This window comes from Coregonus lavaretus, assembly GCF_964263955.1.
Source record: "Coregonus lavaretus genome assembly, contig: HAP1_SCAFFOLD_69, whole genome shotgun sequence".
Taxonomy (NCBI): Eukaryota; Metazoa; Chordata; class Actinopteri; order Salmoniformes; family Salmonidae; genus Coregonus; species Coregonus lavaretus.
Genome location: NW_028158220.1, coordinates 952,463 through 978,638, shown reverse-complemented (window position 1 = coordinate 978,638; position 26,176 = coordinate 952,463). Strand labels below are relative to the sequence as shown.

General features: G+C 40.4%; 1 protein-coding gene across 1 annotated transcript in view; it reads left to right on the top strand.

Annotated features, from left to right (window-relative positions):
- LOC311124273 (uncharacterized protein) overlaps nucleotides 1-26,176 on the top strand; it is a gene marked incomplete at both ends in the record, with an annotated part of 77,247 nt that overhangs the window by 40,583 nt on the left and 10,488 nt on the right. The window contains one exon of the mRNA XM_084198442.1: nucleotides 23,638-23,783. Coding sequence (XP_084054568.1) covers nucleotides 23,638-23,783 — 146 coding nt within the window. The remainder of the gene's footprint in view (nucleotides 1-23,637; nucleotides 23,784-26,176) is intronic.

Sequence of the window (26,176 nt, the reverse complement as noted above, 5' to 3'; positions counted from 1 at the left end):
AACCCAATGACAGACCAATATGGTGCAAAATCAACACATATCTTGGTCAATATAGTATGTAACTTCAGTATCAGTTTTCAACCAATCCAGGAGAAGACTCAGATGTTGACAGTGTCGAAGTAACAAAAGGTTATTGCAAAATCAGGGGGCAGGTAAACAACAGGTCAAGGGCAGGCAGAGATCAGTAATCCAGATCAGAGTCCAAAACGTACAGAACGGCAGGCAGTCTCAGGGCAGGCAGAGATCAGTAATCCAGATCAGAGTCCAAAAAGTACAGAACGGCAGGCAGTCTCAGGGAAGGCAGAGGTCAATAATCCAGGGTGGTGTGACAAGGTACAGAACGGCTGGCAGGGTCAGGCTAATATGTAGCTGTCGTTTCTAAACCTCCATTCTAGCAGATATGACACACACACTTCTTTCTATATACATGCTTTTATTTGGGTTTCTGTGCAAAGTATATGATTGGAATGTTTCTTTAAGCCTGCAGCTAGTTACTTGAAATGAGAAATATTATCATGACAAAACATGATTCAAATTCAATTCACTTGACAGAGAGATAGCTAGCTAATGAAACACACATTGCCATTTCCAGTAGCTGGCTAGGCTATTCAAACTGTAACATTGACTAGCTTTCAATACATTTGATAAAATGTCCGTGGAGGTACCTCTTCATACTATCAAGACAATTCTTATTGCATGCTGGATATTTCAAGTGCACTCGAAACATTATATTTATCTTATTTCAGTCTTCGGGAGCTAGATATTTCTGTTTCTCTCCATCAGACAGCAGTTTTCACAAGAAGTTACATCGTAGATAGAAACAGGCCATTGGCTGCCTTCATTACGAGGGATATGTACGGGACCTCTGATTGGTTCCAAGTTTAGGAGTTCATCAATGTTGCCTGAGCAGACAGAGTGTTGAAATATACGTTTTAATGCGAAAATGTGCAAGAATTTAAGGTGCCAACAAATGTTATAGTCATCATAACAATATTTTACTGTCATATACAAAAAAATCAGGTCCTTCCTCGACTGGGATCTTATACAAAAAAATCTGGTCCTCTCTCGACTGGCATCGATTAACTTCACTCTTTTCAGCTTCTGCCCACCACCTGATAACACAACCACACCACAGATAGAACAATGGGCCAGATATTTCACCTGATGTATAAATGTGAAACATCCGGTTGGCGTTTCAACTCAGTACCAAATATGGTGATGAGAGGAAGCCCAGTGGCGGGAGAAGATGGAGCGAGATGGATTTTGGCCGATATTCTGCTTTTTTATTTTTTAATCTATGAAACATTTGATCTCAATACAGTTTTCTGTTTCCATCACTAGAATCTGTAACAAACAGAGTGGACTACGTTTTGTAGACTTTGCCCTTTGTCAAAGTTGTAAAAAATTGCGTTGTTTAGGAGTGCAAGGGCGAATTGAGTTATTGCACATGGGCAATCTTCACAAAGTAGGCGTTCCCTAAAGGAAATATGCAAATAGATTCTAGAATGCGCCAATAGGACCTCTCTTGCTCCTGCTTGGCTCTGCCCACCTCCTTGCTTGTTCTGCCCACTATGATTAATTTGCTCCCATTGGAAACGACAGGCTCTGGTCTATCTTGGATTAGTTATAAAAGTCTTTGGCCACACAGTCTGAGAAGAGCATGAGGTGTGGCTGAGATTAGTCAGTTTGAGCTAGCATATGAACTCGGTAGCACAGAGTAGATCCCCCATATGACGTTGAGAACTATGGGTAGTTTAGAAGATAGAAATACGTAATAACGCAAAAACATAACTGTTTGTTCTTATAGCTAACCAGATCGTGACTACAACTAATTTACTAAGTCTTTAACCACACTGTGTTGTTACATTGGTGGGTAAAAAAAACTCATGCTTCCTACGCTTTAACTTTTTGTCTGAAAATAAAATCTACATTTTACTCAACTTCGTTACCCACTCCAGTCAGCAGATGGCGATGTGGGACTTTAAGGCTATGCTGCTAGTGTGACGTATAATCTAGTGGACGGGACGCTTCTTTCAACAGCAGCAACAGTTAGTCAGACACCTCGGTAGCTTGCTAGACAAAATAGCCCAACCAACAGTGGCGGCTCCTGAAAAAATTCTCAGGAGGGGCAATTTTTCTGATGATTTAGGTGACCTACACACATTTTAAAAAAGATATGTCCAGCAACAACATGAAGACAGGGGCAGCATATAAGTCAATACCAGAAGCATTTATTGACTGATCTGGGGAGATGGATTCCAGTTTCTGTGACAGATTATAAATAATCTCTGATGCCTTTGTTATATTAGCTTTTGGTTGAATGTACTGTCGTAGTAAATATATAATGTTATAGCTTGGTCTGACTAAAATCTTGTGCATGACCCATTTTGTGTTGGGCCTTTGTATTCAATACAATGAACAAGAGTCCTATCTTGTCAGCCTTGTCAGCAGGTGGCTAAGGATAACACCCACGCCATAGGTCTCTCAGTTCTTCCAACTCACGAGTTATTGCCCTGAGGACACACACACACACACCCACACACACACACACACACATCATCACTGATAAACACACACACACACACACACACATCATCACTGATAACAAACACACACACACACACACACACACTGATAACAAACACACACACACACACACACAAATCCTCTTCTCTTAGGCTGAACATCTGAAGACAGAGAACCCGACTCAGAGCCAATGCAACAGTGACACTAGCCTGGAGGTGACATCGCCCAACTCATCAGGACCAATCAGAAGATCAGAACTACTAGATTCAACCTACTTCATTTTATTGTATAAAATGTCAGCACACAATGTTTAGGGGCTCTTCTGATAAACTCCCTACGAGTTTGACGAACGGGTCCGTGCACACGATTCCAGATATCTTTACCTCTGAATAAACTGCATATATTATACAATTATCCACCTTGTCCAAAAGTCTCTACTTTTTCTCCGTTCTCCAGTAAACTTGTTTTATCAACAATAGTAAGGTTCAATGACACAGAAAGCAGTTCAATGTCGGGGTACAGAGTCGCTCTCTTACCAGGATCGCGGTCCACTCTGACCAGGGTGAAGCCGCCAGCTCCACCTCTCTGTCCGGGACTCTGTCATCCAGCCAAGTCTCCCAGCTGTATTGGGATTCCGCTGCCAGCAGCGTTTTCATTATTTAGTCCGTTCGTAGCGGGTATGTACACGATCAACAAGATCAGTCCAAAACCGAAGATCAGTCCAAAGCAGAATGTTTGCAGAATGTTTGTAAACTAAGTCTACAAATTAAAAACATAAAATAACGCCACACTGCAGGTCGCAACATAGACGCTGCTAGCGGCCATTGTCTTAGTTACGTTCAACGTTACGTCACGTATGACGAAAGCGCGTAAGTGCATGCACACAGACACCCATAGAGAATGTATTGAAAGCTTTGAAATGTGAAAAAAATAGATTTTACATGACAGGCTATGAGAGACTTCTGGGCGATTTTCAACCTGACTGAAATCGCCCAAAAAACGGGCGGGGCCATTTGAAGCACGACTTTAGCCTGATTTGACATTTAGTGGCTGGCAGATCAGACGTGAACACTGATAACTGCTGTTGCCGTGATATAATTGATTAGAAAAAAAATCCCTTCCTTTTCCCGTTTGGCAGTGCGTCGCCCATATCGCCCTATTGGACAAGCCGTCCCTGCCAACCAATAAAGCTCTTTAGACGCTTTCTGGTATATTAGCCACTGTGTTTTAAACCCACTTCTGTCGTCTAGTTAGTTATCCCATTTAATTTCATATTTACGGTGTTGTTGTTATTGGTCAGCTAGCTGGCTGGTTAAGTTAGCACTAGCCTAGCTAGCTAACATCCCCGACCATGAGCTCACTAAGCTACTCTCCTCCTGCTAAAGAAGAGGAGGTCTGCTGGACGGAGAAAGAAGCTCTAGTGAAAGAGGAGGAGGAAGAGGAGGATGTTACAATACAAAAACAAGTAGAGGGTGAGGCTGTTACCGTGAAAGAAGAAGAGAAAGACGTTACAGTGAAAGAAGAGGAAGACGCGTTCAGAGTGAAAGAGGAGGAGGATGTTGTCGTATATGATGAATGGTGGCAATTATTGCTGATGAACAAAAAGTCCGTTATGCTGCATCGTGTCAGAAGTTTTTATTCATACCACGAGGTTACAGCATAAATCACAGACACGCGTTGCCTGGAGAACGACTCCCCAGATTGATATGGTCGTTCTGCCGTCTCAACGTTTACCCCCTATTTATAAACAATGAGAAAAGAGGAGTGACTCCCCTCTTCTGGCCAATCACCAGTCTCCCCTGGGGAATCACCCTCTCAACGCTACATTTGAACTACGATCATAAAACAACATTCTCTGTTCCTCCAAAACATTTAACAAAGGCATAATCTCCAGATACGATATTCCCCCCTTTCGAGACGAACTAAACGTCTCGAAACCAAACAGAATCAGATTATGACTATTAACCATTTATCTCATTGAGTATCTTTAACATTAAACCAAACCCATTCTCCTCTTGAGTGTAAATACCTTTCTATGAAATACCTGTTTATGAAGTGTGAATACATTACTATGACATATGAACAACTGTTTATGAAGTATGAATACATTACTATGACATATGAACAACCGTTTATGAAGTATGAATACATTACTATGACATATGAAGAAATCTCTATGGAGTGTAAGAGCGAAAAACTGTCCAGCAGCCATCCATCCATATCAATCAAGACAGTAAAATTCTCTCACGGTCCCTCTGCCCCAGGCAACCACCGTCGGTACTCCAGATAACCTCATTAACCATGTAAATGCATTTGAAACTATGATGTAATTAAATACACATGTAAACAAAATCCTATCCATAAATATTCATTGTACGGCTGGTCAACCCATAGGACCGGACAATGAAACTCTCCCTTCCTATCCTCTCTGTCCCTAAACATTCACCGAAATAAACAAAAACATCTAAGATCCTTACATGTAGTCAATAACATCAAACATCATTCTACCAAAATTAATACCTAAAAATATGTCACAATTATGTATTACACATGTCTATATTTCATTGCAGACACTGGAATGTAGTCCACTACACTTCATCTCCTCCGTAGTCTCGACTTCCAATGGACTTGTTGATGATGGAATCAGCCACACCCTCCTCCTTGTTTCATCTCCTCCAGTCATATTGTCCCTTCATATTGTCTTTGTTTGAGTATTCCAATCTCCACATGTTCTCCCAAATGCTTCTGGAATGACAAGAAAATAAACGACCAAACAGTATCTTTTGCAAAACAACCACTTTCAAATTAAACCTCAATTTCACCTAAGAATTAAAAAAATGAATTTAAAAAAATGATACATAAATGATGTATGAATCACATTAACCTATTCCCCCCTTGATTCATAAATCATACTAAACATCACACTAATATTGAAAAAACACTTTGAAAAATCATCAAATAATCCAAAATGATATTTATCCATCAGTTCCACTTGTCCATCTTTATCCAGATCAGGAACAGTCAACACCGGCATCTGTGTGTTGTCTCCAGGAATCACTCTCCAACCTATCTCAATATCATAACTTTTTCAAAGATCAGTCACAAATTACAAACATCACAGTGTTATCAAAGCTGAAACTAGAATCTGACCCATCACTGCCCCTACTGGCCTAATTGATCTTGTAACCAAATCCTTTCAAATGCATCCCTTATAATGCATCTATAACCCCAGTGATATTATCTGAACTATCTGGACTCACAGTATAACTAATATTTATCAATATTATCTTCCCAAATGTTACACCATACCATGAATGAAGTCCCCCCTTCTCCCTATAATTCATCCTTCAATGATAGACCTGAAGACTATGACATGTCCCTTTCCATCCTATTTTGAACTCTAGTTTCAAATTTCTGTGTTGGTACCACTCCTCTTTTAATGGTAAAAACCTCATATGGAAGCTTAAACGTTGACCTGTAACAACATCCTATCCCCCATAGGGTAAGAAAATACTCTATCATCACAAACCTACCAAATATCTCTAAAATTCCCATAGTCACATTGTCAGTCAAAAGCTAATCTTTTAACCATCAAAGTCCTGCTCTTCTTACTACCTGATATATAAAAATAACCTATTATTTGTCATTACTACACTTAAGGTCATACTTATCCAAAGTTATCATTTAACATCACACTCTGATATTCCCATAAACATACCCCTTACCTCATATGTTTTATAAAACAACTTTTATCCTCACTGGTTCACCTGAATACTTCAGGGTTCCGTTGTTATCTGATTTTCCTTTCCCTCTAACCAATGCTCATAGGGTAATCCCTTCACCCAAGAACACTTAAACCCTACTGGTCTGACAACTACATTATTTTATCGGTCAATGACTGTTGCCGATACCACAGTCATGCCAAAGCATAACCCTAACCCACACCTGCCAGAGGCCGCGCGACCGTCTAACACGTCTTGGGCTGGTATCCCCAACAGACATCAACCCTCAAGATTCCTCACTGACCCTACAGAATGAGTTAATCTATCTCTAACCTTCACAACAGAGGAACGAGCAGTACTGATCAGATACCCCCCCCCCTCTGTCATGAAAATCAAAAGACCCCATCCTGCAGCTTTCATGATGAATCTATATTCTCCATTTCAGATTAATCTATATTGTTTCTATCTGCTCTCCTATTTTAAAATTATCATCCTTAACATAAACCCCTGAGATCTTCTTGCTAACCCCCTTTAATTTCAGAACAGTTGTTGTCAGTATCATACTCCTATATTTGCTATTGCCATAGTATCATTAATCCCTTCCAAAGTTACCATTAAAGTAGTTGATTTAGTTGATGAATTAAAACCCTTAATTCCTTCTAGTGGAAAAGCTCCCCATATCCCATGTGTATTATTCACTGTTGGAGTGACTACTGTAATCTACTCTTCCTGAACTCCTTCGGTGACTGCGGAAGCTTCAACAGATTTCAAATCTTCCATTATAAGCATCACCTTACAAATTACATAGCCCTTTAACCAATAATTCTTAACCAAAACAAATTTGAATGCTTTCACTAGATAAGTACACATATTCTCCCTGATCTTTCTCTGTAACATTACGCCAAATAAGTGAACAGTCACTCCTAACCCTCTTCTAAACTATACCTCCTTTTACTCCTGGTCCTCATAACAATACTTCTTCTCCATAATTATCTCTCCATATGGGAGAAACGTCCCCCTCCTAAACCCTAATAAGTATTTTTCCCCCTAAAATTGGTGCTGTATCGGTTCCCTTATAATCAAATGCGATATATTTATGACTTTAATAACTATCAATGTTGAAAGAGTTAAATTGCTTCTTACTGTTGTTATAATAGACTCACGTGTTGATGTCCTTAGTTACTCCTAATTTTCCCCTAAGACTTTGAACTCTTTACTTGTACTTCCATCTATCCCCACTAGTGTCACCCTTTCCCCAAATCTCAGTCCTATCTCTAAATCCCTGACTTTCAAACTTTTGATTACCCAAAATACACCTATAATGAACTTGATCTCCCTGCTGGAAACTGTAAATATAGATACTCAATCACCCTCAATCTTCTCTTATCATTCAGCAACACATACTTTCTCAATGCATCTGCTCCTAACAGATCTAAACTCCTACCATATCTTCCCACTAAACTTTAAAATGTCCTTCCTCACTGTTCTCTCTCTGTCTTACTACTAACTTTGAAACTTAGCTTACTGTCTCAGAGTTCTTCAAACCCTAATCTACTCCTAACTTATTTTAATCTAATCTTTTCCCTCATAACATTTAAAACCTTTTCCCCTGACTTATTGACAAAATCTCTTACCACCAAATTTTAGAATATGTGATTGGGAAAGTTCCCCACCTGCTTCTGACTCATTACACACAGACTTGGCAAAACCGACTAAACACCTTTAGCCTAACCTCAAATCTCTTTGTGTCAAGATGTAACCCAGAATAACAGTCACTCTATTAAGTTTATTTTCCCAGACAGATTGTCTAACATGTAATCTAATACATTATCATCCTTCCTATGATATTATCTTTTAAGCAAATGATTCCCAAAAAACCCTACTTCTTAAAATATTCTACCAGACAGTCAGTCATCTAGTGTGCCTCTGATTGAACACTTCAATTTACACCATGCATCTCTTCCCAACACTGCCATAACAGCATCTTCTAATATTAGTATGTCTCTTTTACTTCCTCTTTGACTTTTATAGCAGAGCTCAATTGATTCCCTAAGAGTAATTAAACTATTTTACTACTTCCAATCCCTATCCTAACCTAATTAGTTTATTTTACAGAGTGATATGTTTAACCTTTTTAGACTGAACCCAGATAAGTTTTTCCCCTATTCACTATCACTTCTAATGGTCAGTTGTTTCAACTGTTAGCTATTTCCTCTTCTTCTCTAATCGATGCTCTCAGCAATGCACCCCCCTTCATCTCTTCTAGAACAGGTGATCTTCACTTTCTCCTTCATCTTCCTCTGTTGTTTTCTCCTGTTCTTGGGATTCTCTCAGCAGTTTTCTTGGTCCTGTTCCTTCTCGTCGTTGACATATCAGTATTCTTCAACCTTAGTTCCAAGTTCTGTCCTCGAAATATCATCTTCCATCATCTTCTTACTAGTGGCCTCAATGTGTTCTTCTTCTTCAATTCTTGGGATCCTTTCCTCAGCAGTTTCTCCTCTTCTGTATCTTCAGCAGTGTTACTTCTTCTAAACTATTCGCTTTATCCAGGCATGATAAGCATCGGTCTATACCTCCATTTCTTCTTTGCTAGTCATTGTAGGATAAAATCCTCTTGAACATACAACACCTTTAATCTCCAAATCTTCATCACTTTCTTCATCAGAACTCGAATCTCTTGTCTCCTTCTTCGTTCAACTTTCATCAGAGATCAAGTCTCCAGTATCCTTCTTTCCTCTCTTGCCACTTCCTTCTGATCAGAGTCATATCCACCCATGACCTCTCTCAATCACTCATCTTCATCCTCCTCATCTCCTTAAGTTCCCAGACATCCCATTTTCTTCCTTCTGGAGTTTTGAATTCATCTTCATCGTCGTTTCTGCTCGTATTCGTCTTCATCTCTGATGCCATAATCACCCTGCTAGATGATCACTGAAAGCTTCCTTCTCGTAAGGTGGGTGTCTTTCTGCTGAATCCGTATGTGAGAAAGGTGTACTAACATCTGCCATTAGTCTTTCTAACACTACTCTCTAACCCTACTTTGATTAAAAAATGACTATTTTAATCCATTTTCCCCTATATCAAGCCTTTTATATTCCTTTATTGTGACCTATGTTATTTTAGACTATATAACTTATTTAGGCTTCCCCCCTTAAATTATTAATATAACCCTAACAACCTTCAAAAAAATAAAAAATAATTTTTTTTTTTTTTCCTTTCTCCTCCCAAAAAATTCAATTAAATAAACTATGAATATTTAAAAAAATTCAATTAAATGCCTTATTCAAAAACCCTTCAATTAAAAATAAAAACCAATTAAAAAAACTCAATTAAAAATTATGAATAATTTAAAACCAATTTTTTATTCCTATATCACCAATTTATCAATTAGTGTTGAGTATATTACCACAACCCATCAAATGCAAGTAAATGCAAGTTAGTAATCTTCAGACTAAAATACCCATAAACAAAACCTTCTAACCTTACAACCCTTCAATACTCCAATTCCCATAACCCCTTGCTCTATTAGCTCTAATTATCTTAAATTTACAGAACAATCCTCCATCCATCCTTGATTCCCAACACATCCGTAATCAAACCTCAGTGATACACAGAGCCACCAAAATGCAATTTTTAATGAAATAGTATTTGCCAAGCCCATGTAAAATTGTCATAACATCACATATCTTGTTAGGATGATTTGGTGTACTAGCCTGATCCGATCTTCTCCTGCATCATGTGATGTCACGTCATGTGACGTCACCCCTCCTCTCTCTCTCATCTCGCCGTTCCATGTTCCTCTCATATTTCAAAAAACATAGAAACACACAAGATTTCAGCAGTTTATGCAATTAAATAAGTTATCCACATTCAATATTCGTCCGTTTTACATTCGCTCTAAGACTTTAACTCAGGACGAATAGATCGCTCAAAACCATTATTTTAATCCGTTATTTAATTATTTAATTCAATCTATTATAATCCATTATCATATATTTAATGCATTATACTTCGTCAACATATATTTAATTTATAAATTTAATAGGTCCCAAAACAAGTTTCATCTTAATCCACCGCCGTTTAAACTTATAAGATTCGTGTTAAAATTTCTCCTCTGTCTATTTTCCCTTGCAGGGTAACGCCAAATGGGACCTATGACCTTAAGCCACCATTTTGTGTTGTAGGCTTAGCCAACCTCATTTCGTAGTTTTTAGCCCCGTAAAATCAACACGTGTCCTAATCTCGTGTCATAACCTTCCCTTTCTGTAGGGTAGTATCGCAAAATTAAACGCATGCGCACAACCATTCAAAAATCCCTTCTCACCGTGGAAGGAAGATTTTCTACTCTCTCTCCCCAAACAGAAAGAATAACAGCCAGCTGTAACTTCCCATTTCCCCCTTATAGTCAAACAACATTTAACAGCGCTCACAAAACATACAACCTGACTTACAGACAGAGACAAATTTAAGAGACTTTAATCCATCGCAATGGAATCTCTAAGGATATCCGTTAGCATGTAGCACGCAACACAATTAGCCTTAACAGTTAGCATTAGCTTAGCCTAAGGTACCCCGTGGCACAAAACACAATTAGCATTTAGCCTTAACCATACAATCAAGCCTTAGCCACGAGGCACCACGTGGCCTGAAACAATCCAGCATTAACACCAACCTCCAGCTAACTGCAGCCTACTAGCTATACAAATGAACACCCCGCACCGCGGCCCAATCATTGTCCATGATTATCAATAATATCTCCATCTAACTTTATGCTGCCTTGAAAGATGAATCTCATATCAAGCGGTTAACCCCAAACAATTTCCCGTCGGCCAGAGGAGAAGTATAACATAAATACACCAATTCACTTCATAATTCCCGCTTAAGGAATCAACCTGATTCAGTCTAACTAAGCCCAGGATTTGTAGCCCATCCCTAATGAATCGCCTCGATTAAGAGGTCTTTTCCAGATCCCCCGGTGCCCTAAAAATGCAGATATATTCCAGCCTTTATTCTCTATCAATCCATTGTCCTCGTTACCAATGAATTATACACTTTCAATACTTAAATCCTACCGTTTAATGCTCTACATTCCAATTAACTGTCGTTTCCGATGGAATAAATTTTAGCAGACTCCAGTCGACCAGCAACAACACCACTTGAGGCCAGGTCATATGAAACATCTCCTCAGTGTACACAAGTCATATCCAATCTAACCAACTCCGAAGCGGTAAGAACACACTCACCCTTTTTTGGCCATGCTTCAGAGCAGGTTAGGCCGGCGGTTGACTGAAACAAAGAGGAGACGCAAAACCAGCCCCACGTTGGGCGCCATTATGTCGTATATGATGAATGGTGGCAATTATTGCTGATGAACAAAAAGTCCGTTATGCTGCATCGTGTCAGAAGTTTTTATTCATACCACGAGGTTACAGCATAAATCACAGACACGCGTTGCCTGGAGAACGACTCCCCAGATTGATATGGTCGTTCTGCCGTCTCAACGTTTACCCCCTATTTATAAACAATGAGAAAAGAGGAGTGACTCCCCTCTTCTGGCCAATCACCAGTCTCCCCTGGGGCATCACCCTCTCAACGCTACATTTGAACTAAGATCATAAAACAACATTCTCTGTTCCTCCAAAACATTTAACAAAGGCATAATCTCCAGATACGATAATGTTACAGTGAAAGAAGAGGAAGACGTGTTCAGAGTGGAAGAGGAGGAGGATGTTACAGTGAAAGAAGAGGAGGCTCCCGTGTTTGGAGTGAAAGAGGAGGAGGAGGAGATGACTGTCACATCGAAAAAGGAGGAGGAAGAAGAGGAGGAAACTGGATATTGGTTCCGGTTTCCCAAAGGCATCTTAAGGCATCCAATGATTCTAATGATGAACTTAGCAGTAAGATGGTTTTGAGAAACCGAGCCCTGATTAACACTAGTAAGTACTGTCTTAAAAACAGAGGCACAAACTCTGCAGTTGTTGAACTGATGCGTGGTGTTAAAGGGGAAATCTGCAGTTGCTACATCCATATTTGGTCTTTTAAATTATTTATATATAGCCAATGATTCTTGAAGAATTACAGCTTTGTTATTGTTTGAACTGCAGATTGTTTGATTGATGTGTGGCTTTTTTAAAGGGACAACCTAGGATTTAAACAGCAACAAAATGGCTGCCCTTAGACTTGGTTTGGTAAACAGCGGAGGGATGGGGGCTGGAGAAATGTAACCACTCTCAAATTCATAGAGAAAGCTATTGTAGCAACCTTAACCCAAAACCTAGCGACCTCATCAAGAAGTTCAGACATCTTGGTATAACAGTTATAAGGTGTTGGCTTGACAGTCTCTGGACCCAGGTTTGAGTCCAGCTCAGGGCTACCCCTGGAATTCACTACACTATGAATACAAGGACTGGCCGTCCATGAGGTCAAAATCACAGTTTTAACCAGATTGAGGCTATACAGTGTTTGTTTACAAACAGTGGCCTTATATGAGCTCATGTTTTGGTTTCTGATGGGGTAAGACAGTTGAAACATTTGAGGCATTTAAAAGTTATATTCTTAAAGAATCAATAGCTATACAGTTTATGGGTCTTTCTATATCTGCCAGTGAGGCTTTCCTGTCGGGGTCAAATTGTTGGAGCTGTTGATAAGTCATTGTATAATATTCTGCAAATGTATTTTCATTTTTTTTAGGGCTGACCCTAGTCGACTGGTCGATTGTTTGGTCGATAGGCTGTTTTGTCGACAGAGATGCTAGGAGCAACAACGGCTGAACCGCGAAGTAGTAGGCCACACAAGCTCACAGAACGGGCCCGCCGAGTGCTGAAGCGCATTCCAAACTGCCTCTCGAAGCAACGTCAGCAGAATAACTGTTAGTCGGGAGCTTCATGAAATGGGTTTCCATGGCCGAGCAGCCGCACACAAGGCCCAGATCACCATGCGCAATGCCAAGTGTCGGCTGGAGTGGTGTAAAGCTCCCTGCCATTGGACTCTGGAGCAGTAGAAAGGCGTTCTCTGGAGTGATCATTCCGACGGACGAATCTGGGTTTAGTGGACGCCCGGAGAACACTACTTGCCCCAATGCATAGTGCCAACTGTAATGTTTGGTGGAGGAGGAATAATGGCCTGGGGCTGTTATTCATGGTTCGGTCCCCTTAGTTCCAGTGAAGGGAAATCTTAACGCTACAGCATACAGTGACATTCTAGACGATTCTGTGCTTCCAACTTTGTGGCAACAGTTTGGGGAAGGCCCTTTCCTGTTTCAGCATGACAATGCCCCTGTGCGTAAAGCGAAGTCCAAACAGAAATGGTTTGTCGAGATCGGTGTGGAAGAACTTGACTTGCCTGCACAGAGCCCTGACCTCAACCCCATAGAACACCTTTGGGATGAATTGGAAGGCCGACTGCGAGCCAGGCCTAATCGCCCAACGTCAGTGCCCGACCTCACTAAAGCTCTTGTGGCTGAATGGAAGCAAGTCCCCGCAGCAATGTTCCAACATCTAGTGGAAAGCCTTCCTAGAAGAGTGGAGGCTGTTATAGCAGCAAAGGGGGGACCAACTCCATATTAATGCCTCTTAATCTGTCTGTGAAGATTAACCTGTTTAACCCCTTGGAGTCAATTGACGCAAATTTGCTTCAATCTAAGTAATTGAAGTAATCCATAGTACGGCCATCTTAAAACAATTCCATATGTCAGTTTAGCCCCCCTCCCCCAACGGCTTAGATTTACAGGGGTTAAAGGTCTTACTCACATCGGCTAAGGAGAGAGTGATCATACAGTCGTCCGGAACAGCTGGTGCACAAGACTTTGTGGAGGCCACGGAGATGGCACAGTCCATCGCTCTAAGACATGTGATACATAAATTGTATATGGTTATATTATGTACAAATAATGATGCAACACTAATAAATCTAATATTATTTTATAACAAATGTACTTTCTCCCGCTTTGGATACTGTCGCTGTCCGCGGTTCTGAATGTAATTATATGCACAAGCACAAAACACCACATCTGCAATTTTAGTCGCGTCTGAATCTGCCATGGCAGTCATTTTTACATGGCAGGAGAGTAACAATTCAAGCCAGAATAACCTACTGTTTTTTGGCGAACTCCATGGTCCTCTGGTATTACTAGTCCCGTGGGAATCGACATCCCTGTGTTTTGAGAGAAATGAGTTTGACAGGTGTTGCTCACGGTTTGATCAAGGAAAACAATAACTGATTTGATCAATTTAACGAAGTGCTGCTCATAGCCTACATATGAAGGGCCTGCAAGTATCAACTTTCACAGTGGATGATTTTGTTCATATGTTTTGTGGGTATTAATATTTCTAGCCTACAATCATCGATGTTACTACTAATGTGAAAACAAGACAAGATATTACTATTATTGCTCACTTGACTGTCTTAAGACAATTGTCAAATAATTTAACAGATGTCAATTGTTATACAGCTTCATGGGTACGCTCTGGGCATCACCTTTTACCTCAAATAAACAGTATTTCTGCTGTTGTGGGCCTTTAACCATCTGTCTGACTTTGTCGTTCACACAGAAGAGAGACGTGACTATCGTGGATCCTCTGGGGAGCCTCAACAACATCATGAAGCTGAGGAGGCAGAGAAGAGTCCCTCCAGATCAGAACACCTCAAGAAACACCAGCGGAATCCCACAGGGAAGAAATCTCACTGCTGCTCTGACTGTGGGAAGATATTCAACTATTCAGCAGACCTTAAAAGACATATGAGAATCCATACAGGAGAGAAAACCTATAGCTGTAATCAATGCGGGAAGAGTTTTACTACATCAAGCTGCCTGATAGTACATCAGAGAACACACACAGGAGAGAAACCTTATAGCTGTGATCAATGCGGGAAGAGTTTTACTCAATCAAGCTGCCTGATAGTACATCAGAGAACACACACTAGAGAGAAACCTTATAGCTGTGATCAATGTGGGAAGAGTTTTAGTCGATCAAGCAACCTGATGGTACATTTGAGAACACACACTAGAGAGAAACCTTATAGCTGTGATCAATGTGGGAAGAGTTTTAGCGATTCAAGCAACCTGATGGCACATTTGAGAACGCACACTGGAGAGAAGCCTTATAGCTGTGATCAATGTGGGAAGAGTTTTAGTGATTCAAGCAACCTGATGATACATTTGAGAACGCACACTGGAGAGGAACCTTATAGCTGTGATCAATGTGGGACGAGTTTTAGTGATTCAAGCAACCTGATGGTACATTTGAGAACACACACTGGAGAGAAACCTTATAGCTGTGATCAATGTGGGAAGAGTTTTAGTGCATCAAGCAACCTGATGGTACATTTGAGAACACACACTAGATAGAAACCTTATAGCTGTGATCAATGTGGGAAGAGTTTTAGTGGATCAAGCATCCTGATGGTACATTTGAGAACGCACACTGGAGAGAAACATTATAGCTGTGATCAATGTGGCAAGAGATACGCTGGTAAAAGAACTCTGATTAAACATCAGAAAGTACATACATGAAGGAGTTGTTTCATGATATCAATTAAATAATGTCACAATGTTTTAACATTGTTGTATGAGTATTTTAATGAATTTCACAATGTAGAACCATTTACATTTTACATTTTTAGTCATTTAGCAGACGCTCTTATCCAGAGCAAGTTAGTAAGTGCATACATTATTTTTTTATTTTTCATACTGGCGCCCCGTGGGAATCGAACCCACAACCCTGGCGTTGCAAACGCCATGCTCTACCAACTGAGCTACATCCCTGCTGGCCATTCCCTCCCCTACCCTGGACGACGCTGGGCCAATTGTGCGCCGCCCCAACCGTTTTCCCCCTGTTCTATTGATTTCAGCGTGATATGGATATTAGCCTCATCAGGGGGAAAATCCAGGCTCTGAAATGAGTTGTGTTACACTTACCACGTTGGCGACCCACTTGAATCAAAATGCAACACTTCTAAATGTAGCTAGCTGTTTCCTACAAATTGTCCTCTGACCAGTGATGTACACATTATTCCCAGATTCCGTGTGGTTTTTGAGCTGTTAGTTTTAACAGGACGTGCAACCTCATCTCACCCCTCTCCTGCAATTGATTTCAACGTGATATCGATATGAGTGATGACAAATAAGTGTTGCGTTTCTCTTCGTTTTGGGGACCGCTAAATTAAAATGCATCACTCCAAAATGTAGCTGACTGTCTTCTGCAGGTTGTCCTCTAACCAGTGAAGTAAAATATATCGCCCGTTTCCATGGGTATTTTTTTGTTGTGTTAGTTGTGTTAGTTTCAACAGCACGTACAACCTGATTTTCCCCCCTAATCGATATTAGTGATTTATTGGCACTTGTCAAAACAACAGTGTTTTTGGTGCTTGTGCAGTTAATAAGGTGGTTGTTTAAAAAAATACAAGTAATATGATTACTATTGTGGAACATGTTTGTGTCGATAGTACATGTTATGTTTAGGTTTTCCATTTATCACAAACTGTTTCTGCATATTGGTTATTGATTTGGACACGTTAAAACGGTGTTTTGACATTGGGCAGTATCCCACCTTGCAAAATATAGTTGAAAACACGACTATGCTCGAGGTCCAATCTATGTTTGGTTTTGGTTGAAAGTTAAAGTTAAAAATATGTATTTTTTAGGTCGTTGTTTCAACGACTTGAAAACAACTTCATTTCAACGTACTTGCAGCCTATAAACATGGACGCAGGATAACACATGCGTCTATGAACTGTTTTATTAACAATCTTACATCACTCCAGTATTTCTTTACAACATTCAAGTGCTAATTGTCTTTATTCCACTGCTGAAGAAGCATGACTCAAATCACCTACTCATATTTCAAACATCCATTCTGACAAAATATACATTTTTAATTATTCCATGCCTCCCTATTGGAAATGAATTATTGCCAATACATATTAACAAAGGGGTGTACATTCGGTTTTGATATTTCATAATATTTCCATTTCATGTAACATTTAGTAATCATAATAATTTATGTAACTAACTGATTTTTTTTGTTGCACAATTATATTGTTTATAAACAGTGTAGTAAAACCAGCTTATATTTTGGGATATTACATCATATTCTTACTGTTTTAACCAATGTTATTTCCTTAGATGCTCTTTAGTCTTTCAGCTTTTATTGATAGTCTTTAGTTTTTTATCCACTGTTGGTTGTCTAGTAAATATTTCAGTTTTTATTTTCATAGTTTTTATTCATTTTTTCCTGTGAATTGCGTTGCATTTCATGTCTGAAATGTGCTATATAAATAAACTATACTGAACAAAAATATAAAAGCAACAACGTAAAGTGTTGGTCCCATGTTTCATGAGCTGAAATAAAAGATCCCAGAAATGTTCCATACTCACTAAAAGCTTCTTTCTCTCAAATGTTGTTCACATCCCTGTTAGCGAGCATTTCTCCTCCTTTGCCATAATAATCCATCCACTTCACAGCTGTGGCATATCAAGAAGCTGATTAAACAGCATGATCATTACACAGGTGCACCTTGTGCTAGGCACAATAAAAGGCCACTTTAAAATATGCAGTTTTATCACACAATGCAATGCCACAGATGACTAGAGTTTTGAAGAAGCATGTAATTGGCGTGCTGACTGCAGGAATGTCCACCAGAGTTGTTGCCAGATAATTGAATGTTAATTTCTCTACCATAAGCCGCCTCCAACGTTGTTTTAGAGAATTTGGCCGTACGTCCAACCGGCCTCACAACTGCAGAGCACGTGTATGGCGTCGTGTGGGTGAGCGGTTTGCTGATGTCAACAGAATGCCCCATGGTGGGGTTATGGTATGAGCAGGCTTAAGCTACGGACACAATTGCATTTTACCGATGGCAATTTAAATGCCAAAGATACCGTGACGAGATCCTGACGGCAATTTTGAGGCCCATTTTTTTTGCGCCGCCTCATGGGTCTCACAGTCACGGCAGGCTGTGACACCGCCTGGGATCGAACCCGGGTCTGTAGTGACGCCTCATGGGTCTCACAGTCACGGCAGGCTGTGACACCGCCTGGGATCGAACCCGGGTCCGTAGTGACGCCTCATGGGTCTCACAGTCACGGCAGGCTGTGACACCGCCTGGGATCGAACCCGGGTCTGTAGTGACGCCTCAAGCACTGCGACACAGTGCCTTAGACCGCTACACCACTTGGGAGGCCTGGGTAGGTTACTTTCTAAATCTACAGTCCAGAATTCTCATCAGTAACTAACTTTTGGATTACTGACACTCAGTAATGTAATCTGATTACTTTCAGTTACTTTACACTGCTAACCCTAATGCCTAACCCTAACATGAAATAACCCTAACCTTAACCACACTGCTAACCCTAATGCCTAACCCTAACATGAAATAACCCTAACCTTAACCACACTGCTAACCCTAATGCCTAACCCTAACATTAAATAACCCTAACCTTAACCACACTGCTAACCCTAATGCCTAACCCTAACATGAAATAACCCTAACCTTAACCACACTGCTAACCCTAATGCCTAACCCTAACATGAAATAACCCTAACCTTAACCACACTGCTAACCCTAATGCCTAAACCTTACCTTAAATAACCCTAACCTTAACCACACTGCTAACCCTAATGCCTAACCCTAACCTTAAATAACCCTAACCTTAACCACACTGCTATCCCTAATGCCTAACTCTTACCTTAAATAACCCTAACCTTAACCACACTGCTAACCCTAATGCCTAACCTTAACCACACTGCTAACCCTAATGCCTAACCCTAACCTTAAATAACCCTAACCTTAACCACACTGCAAACCCTAATGCCTAACCCTAACCTTAACCACACTGCTAACCCTAATGCCTAACCCTAACCTTAACCACACTGCTAACCCTAATGCCTAAACCTTACCTTAAATAACCCTAACCTTAACCACACTGCTAACCCTAATGCCTAACCCTAACATTAAATATCCCTAACCTTAACCACACTGCTAACCCTAATGCCTAACCCTAACATTAAATAACCCTAACCTTAACCACACTGCTAACCCTAATGCCTAACCCTAACATTAAATAACCCTAACCTTAACCACACTGCTAACCCTAATGCCTAACCCTAACATTAAATAACCCTAACCTTAACCACATTGCTAACCCTAATGCCTAACCCTAACATGAAATAACCCTAACCTTAACCACACTGCTAACCCTAATGCCTAACCCTAACATGAAATAACCCTAACCTTAACCACACTGCTAACCCTAATGCCAAACCCTAACATTAAATAACCCTAACCTTAACCACACTGCTAACCCTAATGCCTAACCCTAACATTAAATAACCCTAACCTTAACCACACTGCTAACCCTAATGCCTAACCCTAACATGAAATATCCCTAACCTTAACCACACTGCTAACCCTAATGCCTAACCCTAACATTAAATAACCCTAACCTTAACCACATTGCTAACCCTAATGCCTAACCCTAACATTAAATAACCCTAACCTTAACCACACTGCTAACCCTAATGCCTAACCCTAACATTAAATAACCCTAACCTTAACCACACTGCTAACCCTAATGCCTAACCCTAACATGAAATAACCCTAACCTTAACCACACTGCTAACCCTAATGCCTAACCCTAACATTAAATAACCCTAACCTTAACCACACTGCTAACCCTAATGCCTAACCCTAACATGAAATAACCCTAACCTTACATTTGTGTTTTCATGAAAATTGACAGTATAGCCAATGTTGACTGCAGCTGGCCCATCTAGCAGAAATCCCTCAGTTCTGCCTCCAGGACAAGACTCATCACAATAAACGTCAACCTGCTTAAGAGGCATTAGAAGAAGACACATGTAATATTACCAATTGAACATCTATTGCAGGATAAATCAATGTTAGAGGTTATGTAGCTGGCCATATTAGATGTTGCATTTAACTTTATGAGTTTGTTATGTAGGCTTCTTCTAACCCATTGCTTTCTACTACAGATAATAATATGATTAGGTTATATCTTTAGGCCTACTGAAAAAACTGTCTGTCGGATTTCCAGTCTTCAATAATAGGATTTGGAATAATGGAAGTATAGATTAGCCAAATAGTTTTACCTGAGCAGAACTCATAAACTAAGGACTTATTAACCTACTCTGTTGTTTATGATTGTGTTGTCATGGATTCATTGCTTCCAGTTGAAAAATAAACGCTGCTCTCGGAAAAGCATGATTTATTTGAGCAGCACCTAAAAGTGCTATTTGAAGGGGCGTAACTTTCACTGGAGACAGGGGGGTGTTCCTCCCACATACTGAAATTGCGCCAACGGTGTGCTTTAGGACCATGCGGCCGCCTGAGAGCTGTTTAGAGTTTTCAGATGGCTGGATTTAGGACTGCACGGGAGAGTTAAACAGAGGCAGCTGCTGTCAGTTTGTTGCGTTATTTTTCTGAGTTTTAAAAGCAAGCAGAGCAGAAACTGGCTGCTCTTTAATTGATTGATTTGCTGGCAAGATAACTGCTGTTTAACTTAACAGAAAAAAACTAAAGTAGTGTTTATTCCCGGTGCTGAGCTGTTAGCTAGTGTAACGACATGTAACGACATGCAGTGGGGAGAATTCTATTGTCTCCATCAGGAGCCCAGGCCTTTGGCGTAGATGGTAAAATTCTCATTTCTGGACTGCAACATTGTAAGATTGTGCCCTCCATGGCACTTGAAACACATTGATTGGTAGGTTAAACTATATTTAGATACTTCACATACTGCCTGAGACACCTTTGCTATTTGTCTCCCTACTCAATAAATCGTGAAACACTATTTGTGATGGTGTTCTTTGTTCAAATGTATATGTATGAAACGTACATTATGGAAAACATGTCTCGTTCATAGTTAGTAGAATAATGAATGGATCGGCAAGATTTTGGCACCGTCGACTTTTAGAAGGTTAGTAGGAAAGTGAATCATGAAAACCACCTAAATATACTCACATTCACTAAACATTTAGTATTTGAAAGTCAAACATTAATTTCCCAACAGTTTTTTCTATAATCCTACAGGCTCTTTATCAGTTTCCATACCTTATATTCCAATGCATCCAACATTATGCCCACCATGGTATTGGTCAGCTGCTATTTGAGAACTCATCTGGTTTAGAAATCAAACTCTGGGTATCTTATTGCACAGCACATTGTACAACTGTTTTTAGTTTTTAGAATAGATTGTACTGCAAGGTATACTATATGTGTAGGCTTTGCCATATGTACTGGTTAATATGCTGCTGTCGTTTCTAAACCTCCATTCTAGCAGACATGACACACACACTTCTTTCTATATACATGCTTTTATTTGGGTTTCTGTGCAAAGTATATGATTGGAATGTTTATTTAAGCCTGCAGCTAGTTACTTGAAATGAGAAATATTTTTACACTAAAACATGAATGAAAATGTCAATTAACTGACAGAGAGAGCACTAGATAATGAAACACACATTGACATTTACAGTAGCTGGCTAAGCTATTCAAACTGTAACATTGACTAGCTTTCAATACATTTGATAAATGGTCCATGGAGTTACCTCTTAATTCTATCAAGACAATTCGTATTGCATGCTGGATATTTCAAGTACACTCGAAAACATATTTGTCTTATTTCAGTCTTCGGGAGCTAGATATATCTGTTACTCTTCATCAAACAGCAGTTTTCACAAGAGGCTGTAGTTACATCGTAGATAGAAGCAGGCCATTGGCTGCCTTCATTACGAGGGATATGTACGGGACCTCTGATTGGTTCCGAGTTTAGGAGTTCGGAAAATACATACTTTTTATGAGGAAATGTGCAAGAATTGAAGGTGACAACAAATGTTATAGTCATCATAATATTTCACTGTGATATTTTACCCACTCCAGTCAGCAGATGGCGATGTGGGACTTTAAGGCTATGCTGCTAGTGTGACGTATAATCTAGTGGACGGGACGCTTCTTTCAACAGCAGCAACAGTTAGTCAGACACCTCGGTAGCTTGCTAGACAAAATAGCCCAACCAATAAAGCTCTTTAGACGCTTTCGTGTATATTAGCCACTGTGTTTTAAACCCACTTCTGTCGTCTAGTTAGTTATCCCATTTAATTTCATATTTACGGTGTTGTTGTTATTGGTCAGCTAGCTGGCTGGTTAAGTTAGCACTAGCCTAGCTAGCTAACATCCCCGACCATGAGGTCACTAAGCTACTCTCCTCCTGCTAAAGAAGAGGAGGTCTGCTGGACGGAGAAAGAAGCTCTAGTGAAAGAGGAGGAGGAAGAGGAGGATGTTACAATACAAAAACAAGTAGAAGGTGAAGCTGTTACCGTGAAAGAAGAAGAGAAAGACGTTACAGTGAAAGAAGAGGAAGATGCGTTCAGAGTAAAAGAGGAGGAGGATGTTACAGTGAAAGAAGAGGAAGACGCGTTCAGAGTGAAAGAGGAGGAGGATGTTACAGTGAAAGAAGAGGAAGACGCGTTCAGAGTGAAAGAGGAGGAGGATGTTACAGTGAAAGAAGAGGAGGATGCAGTTTTTGGAGTGAAAGACGAGGGGGAGATGACTGTCGCATCGAAAAAGGAGGAGGAAGAAGAGGAGGAAACTGGATATCTGGTTCCGGTTTCCCAAAGGCATCTTAAGGCATCCAATGGTTCTAATGATGAACTAAGCAGTAAGATGCGTCTTAAAAACAGAGGCACAACCTCTGCAGTTGTTGAACTGATGTGTGGTGTTAAAGGTGAAATCTGCAGTTGCTACATCCATATTTGGACTTTTAAATTATTTACATTCTTGAGGAATATAACACATGCCTCATAAGCTTAGTTCAACTGTCGTACCCCATCAGATCCCAAAATAAGCTTTTTTTACTCCAATGTTTAGTAACAGTGTAAATATGAACCAACACTGTATCGCCTCAACATGGTTAAAACTATAATGGTGATATCACGCTTTCGTGTATATTAGCCACTGTGTTTTAAACCCACTTCTGTCGTCTAGTTAGTTATCCCATTTAATTTCATATTTACGGTGTTGTTGTTATTGGTCAGCTAGCTGGCTGGTTAAGTTAGCACTAGCCTAGCTAGCTAACATCCCCGACCATGAGCTCACTAAGCTACTCTCCTCCTGCTAAAGAAGAGGAGGTCTGCTGGACGGAGAAAGAAGCTCTAGTGAAAGAGGAGGAGGAAGAGGAGGATGTTACAATACAAAAACAAGTAGAGGGTGAAGCTGTTACCGTGAAAGAAGAAGAGAAAGACGTTACAGTGAAAGAAGAGGAAGACGCGTTCAGAGTGAAAGAGGAGGAGGATGTTACAGTGAAAGAAGAGGAAGACGCGTTCAGAGTGAAAGAGGAGGAGGATGTTACAGTGAAAGAAGAGGAAGACGCGTTCAGAGTGAAAGAGGAGGAGGATGTTACAGTGAAAGAGGAGGAGGAAGAAGAGATAGAGGAGGATGCAGGTTTTGGAGTGAAGAAGGAGGGAGAGATTACTGTCACGTTGAAAGATGAAGAGGAGGAGATAGGAGATCTGATTAACACCAGTAAGTACCGCCTTAAATGTGTTTTTCACTTTGGATATTTGGAGTTCGCTCGTCAATTCAATGGAGAGAGATGCTATGCTACTAGCATCATGTTATGAATTTCCAAAGCCATCTCCTATAGTGTTTTTTCTCAAAGTTGTCGGTATGTCACGTGTCCTTCTTATCAGTACACTCAGAACAACTTAAGCATCACGAAACTTATATTCGATCAAAGTAAACATCACGTAGCACGTAAGCCATTCATTTAGTTGACCAACACGCAGTGTGGGACGAGGTTAGCCAGCTAGCTACATTCCCTCGGCGTAAAGCAGTGCTCGGCAGGCCGGGGCTAAGGACACAGTGTACCGATGCAAAATCGGCAGTGTATCAAATACTTGTTCTCAAACATATACTCATTAAAATACAAAAACACAGTCATGGGAAGATATATTGAGACCTAGGTGTCTTTTACACATGTATATACAGTGGGGAGAACAAGTATTTGCTACACTGCCGATTTTCCTACTTACAAAGCATGTAGAGGTCTGTAATTTTTATCATAGGTACACTTCAACCGTGAGAGACGGAATCTAAAACAAAAATCCAGAAAATCACATTGTATGATTTTTAAGTAATTCATTTGCATTTTATTGCATGACATAGGTATTTGATACATCAGAAAAGCAGAACTTAATATTTGGTACAGAAACCTTTGTTTGCAATTACAGAGATCATACGTTTCCTGTAGGTCTTGACCAGGTTTGCACACACTGCAGCAGGGATTTTGGCCCATTCCTCCATACAGACCTTCTCCAGATCCTTCAGGTTTCGGGGCTGTCGCTGAGCAATACGGACTTTCAGCTCCCTCCAAAGATTTTCTATTGGGTTCAGGTCTGGAGACTGGCTAGGCCACTCCAGGACCTTGAGATGCTTTTTACGGAGCCACTCCTTAGTTGCCCTGGCTGTGTGTTTCGGGTCTTTGGACTGATCCATTGTGGAGGCCTGTCTGAGTGGACTGATCCATTGTGGAGGCCTGTCCGAGTGGACTGATCCATTGAGGAGGCCTGTCCGAGTGGACTGATCCATTGTGGAGGCCTGTCTGAGTGGACTGATCCATTGTGGAGGCCTGTCTGAGTGGACTGATCCATTGTGGAGGCCTGTCTGAGTGGACTGATCCATTGTGGAGGTCTGTCCGAGTGGACTGATCCATTGTGGAGGTCTGTCCGAGTGGACTGATCCATTGTGGAGGCTTGTCTGAGTGGACTGATCCATTGTGGAGGTCGTGGGGATGGCACAGTCCATCACTCTAAGACATTGTATATGGTTAGAACAATGGTGCAAAACTAATAAAAATTATATTATTTCATAACAAATGCGCTTTCTCCCTCGTTGGATAGCAGTCGCTGTCCACGGTTCTGAAACAGTCTTCAGTGCGACGTTGAACAGGCGCCTTTCCCTAGACCATGTTGCATGTGCATAATAGGGCATCCAATGGTGGAAAACCAACGTTTTGGAAATACATAACGCCATCTAACCAAAATATCATAGAACGTTATCTATATGCAGTTATCTTAGCCAGCCAGCTAACGTTAGCTATTTAGCCAACTAGCTATGGTCTATATCAAATCATGTTATCTATATGCAGTTATCTTAGCCAGCCAGCTAACGTTAGCTATTTAGCCAACTAGCTATGTTATCTATATGCAGTTATCTTAGCCAGCCAGCTAACGTTAGCTATTTAGCCAACTAGCTATGTTATCTATATGCAGTTATCTTAGCCAGCCAGCTAACGTTAGCTATTTAGCCAACTAGCTATGTTATCTATATGCAGTTATCTTAGCCAGCCAGCTAACGTTAGCTATTTAGCCAACTACCTATGGTCTATATCAAATCATGTTATCTATATGCAGTTATCTTAGCCAGCCAGCTAACGTTAGCTATTTAGCCAACTAGCTATGGTCCATATCAAATCATGTTATCTATATGCAGTTATCTTAGCCAGCCAGCTAATGTTAGCTATTTAGCCAACTAGCTATGGTCTACGAGCTGGAGCCCAACTTCCGGAGACCCAGTTAGAACCCAACTAACAAAACCCAACTGAAACATAACTGCAGATCAAAAGAGCAGAGACATACAGAATGATGGCAGGGGAAAATCCCCAACATCCAAAATAGATAGATTCCAGATGTCAGTCAGCTAGCGCGCTAGCAGTAAAGCCAAAAGTGGGAAAAAGTTACAAAAACTCCCGTAGTCTACTTCCCAGAGAACATGCTGAGAAGTAGTGATGAGGGGGAAACGAAGCTTCCTGTAGCATTGACACTTTCCAGCCAAATGTGTCAAAAATAGGTTCATTACTCAAGGCTTTGAGCAACACAGAATTTAGAACAGCCACATTTTTATAGACGACATCCCAC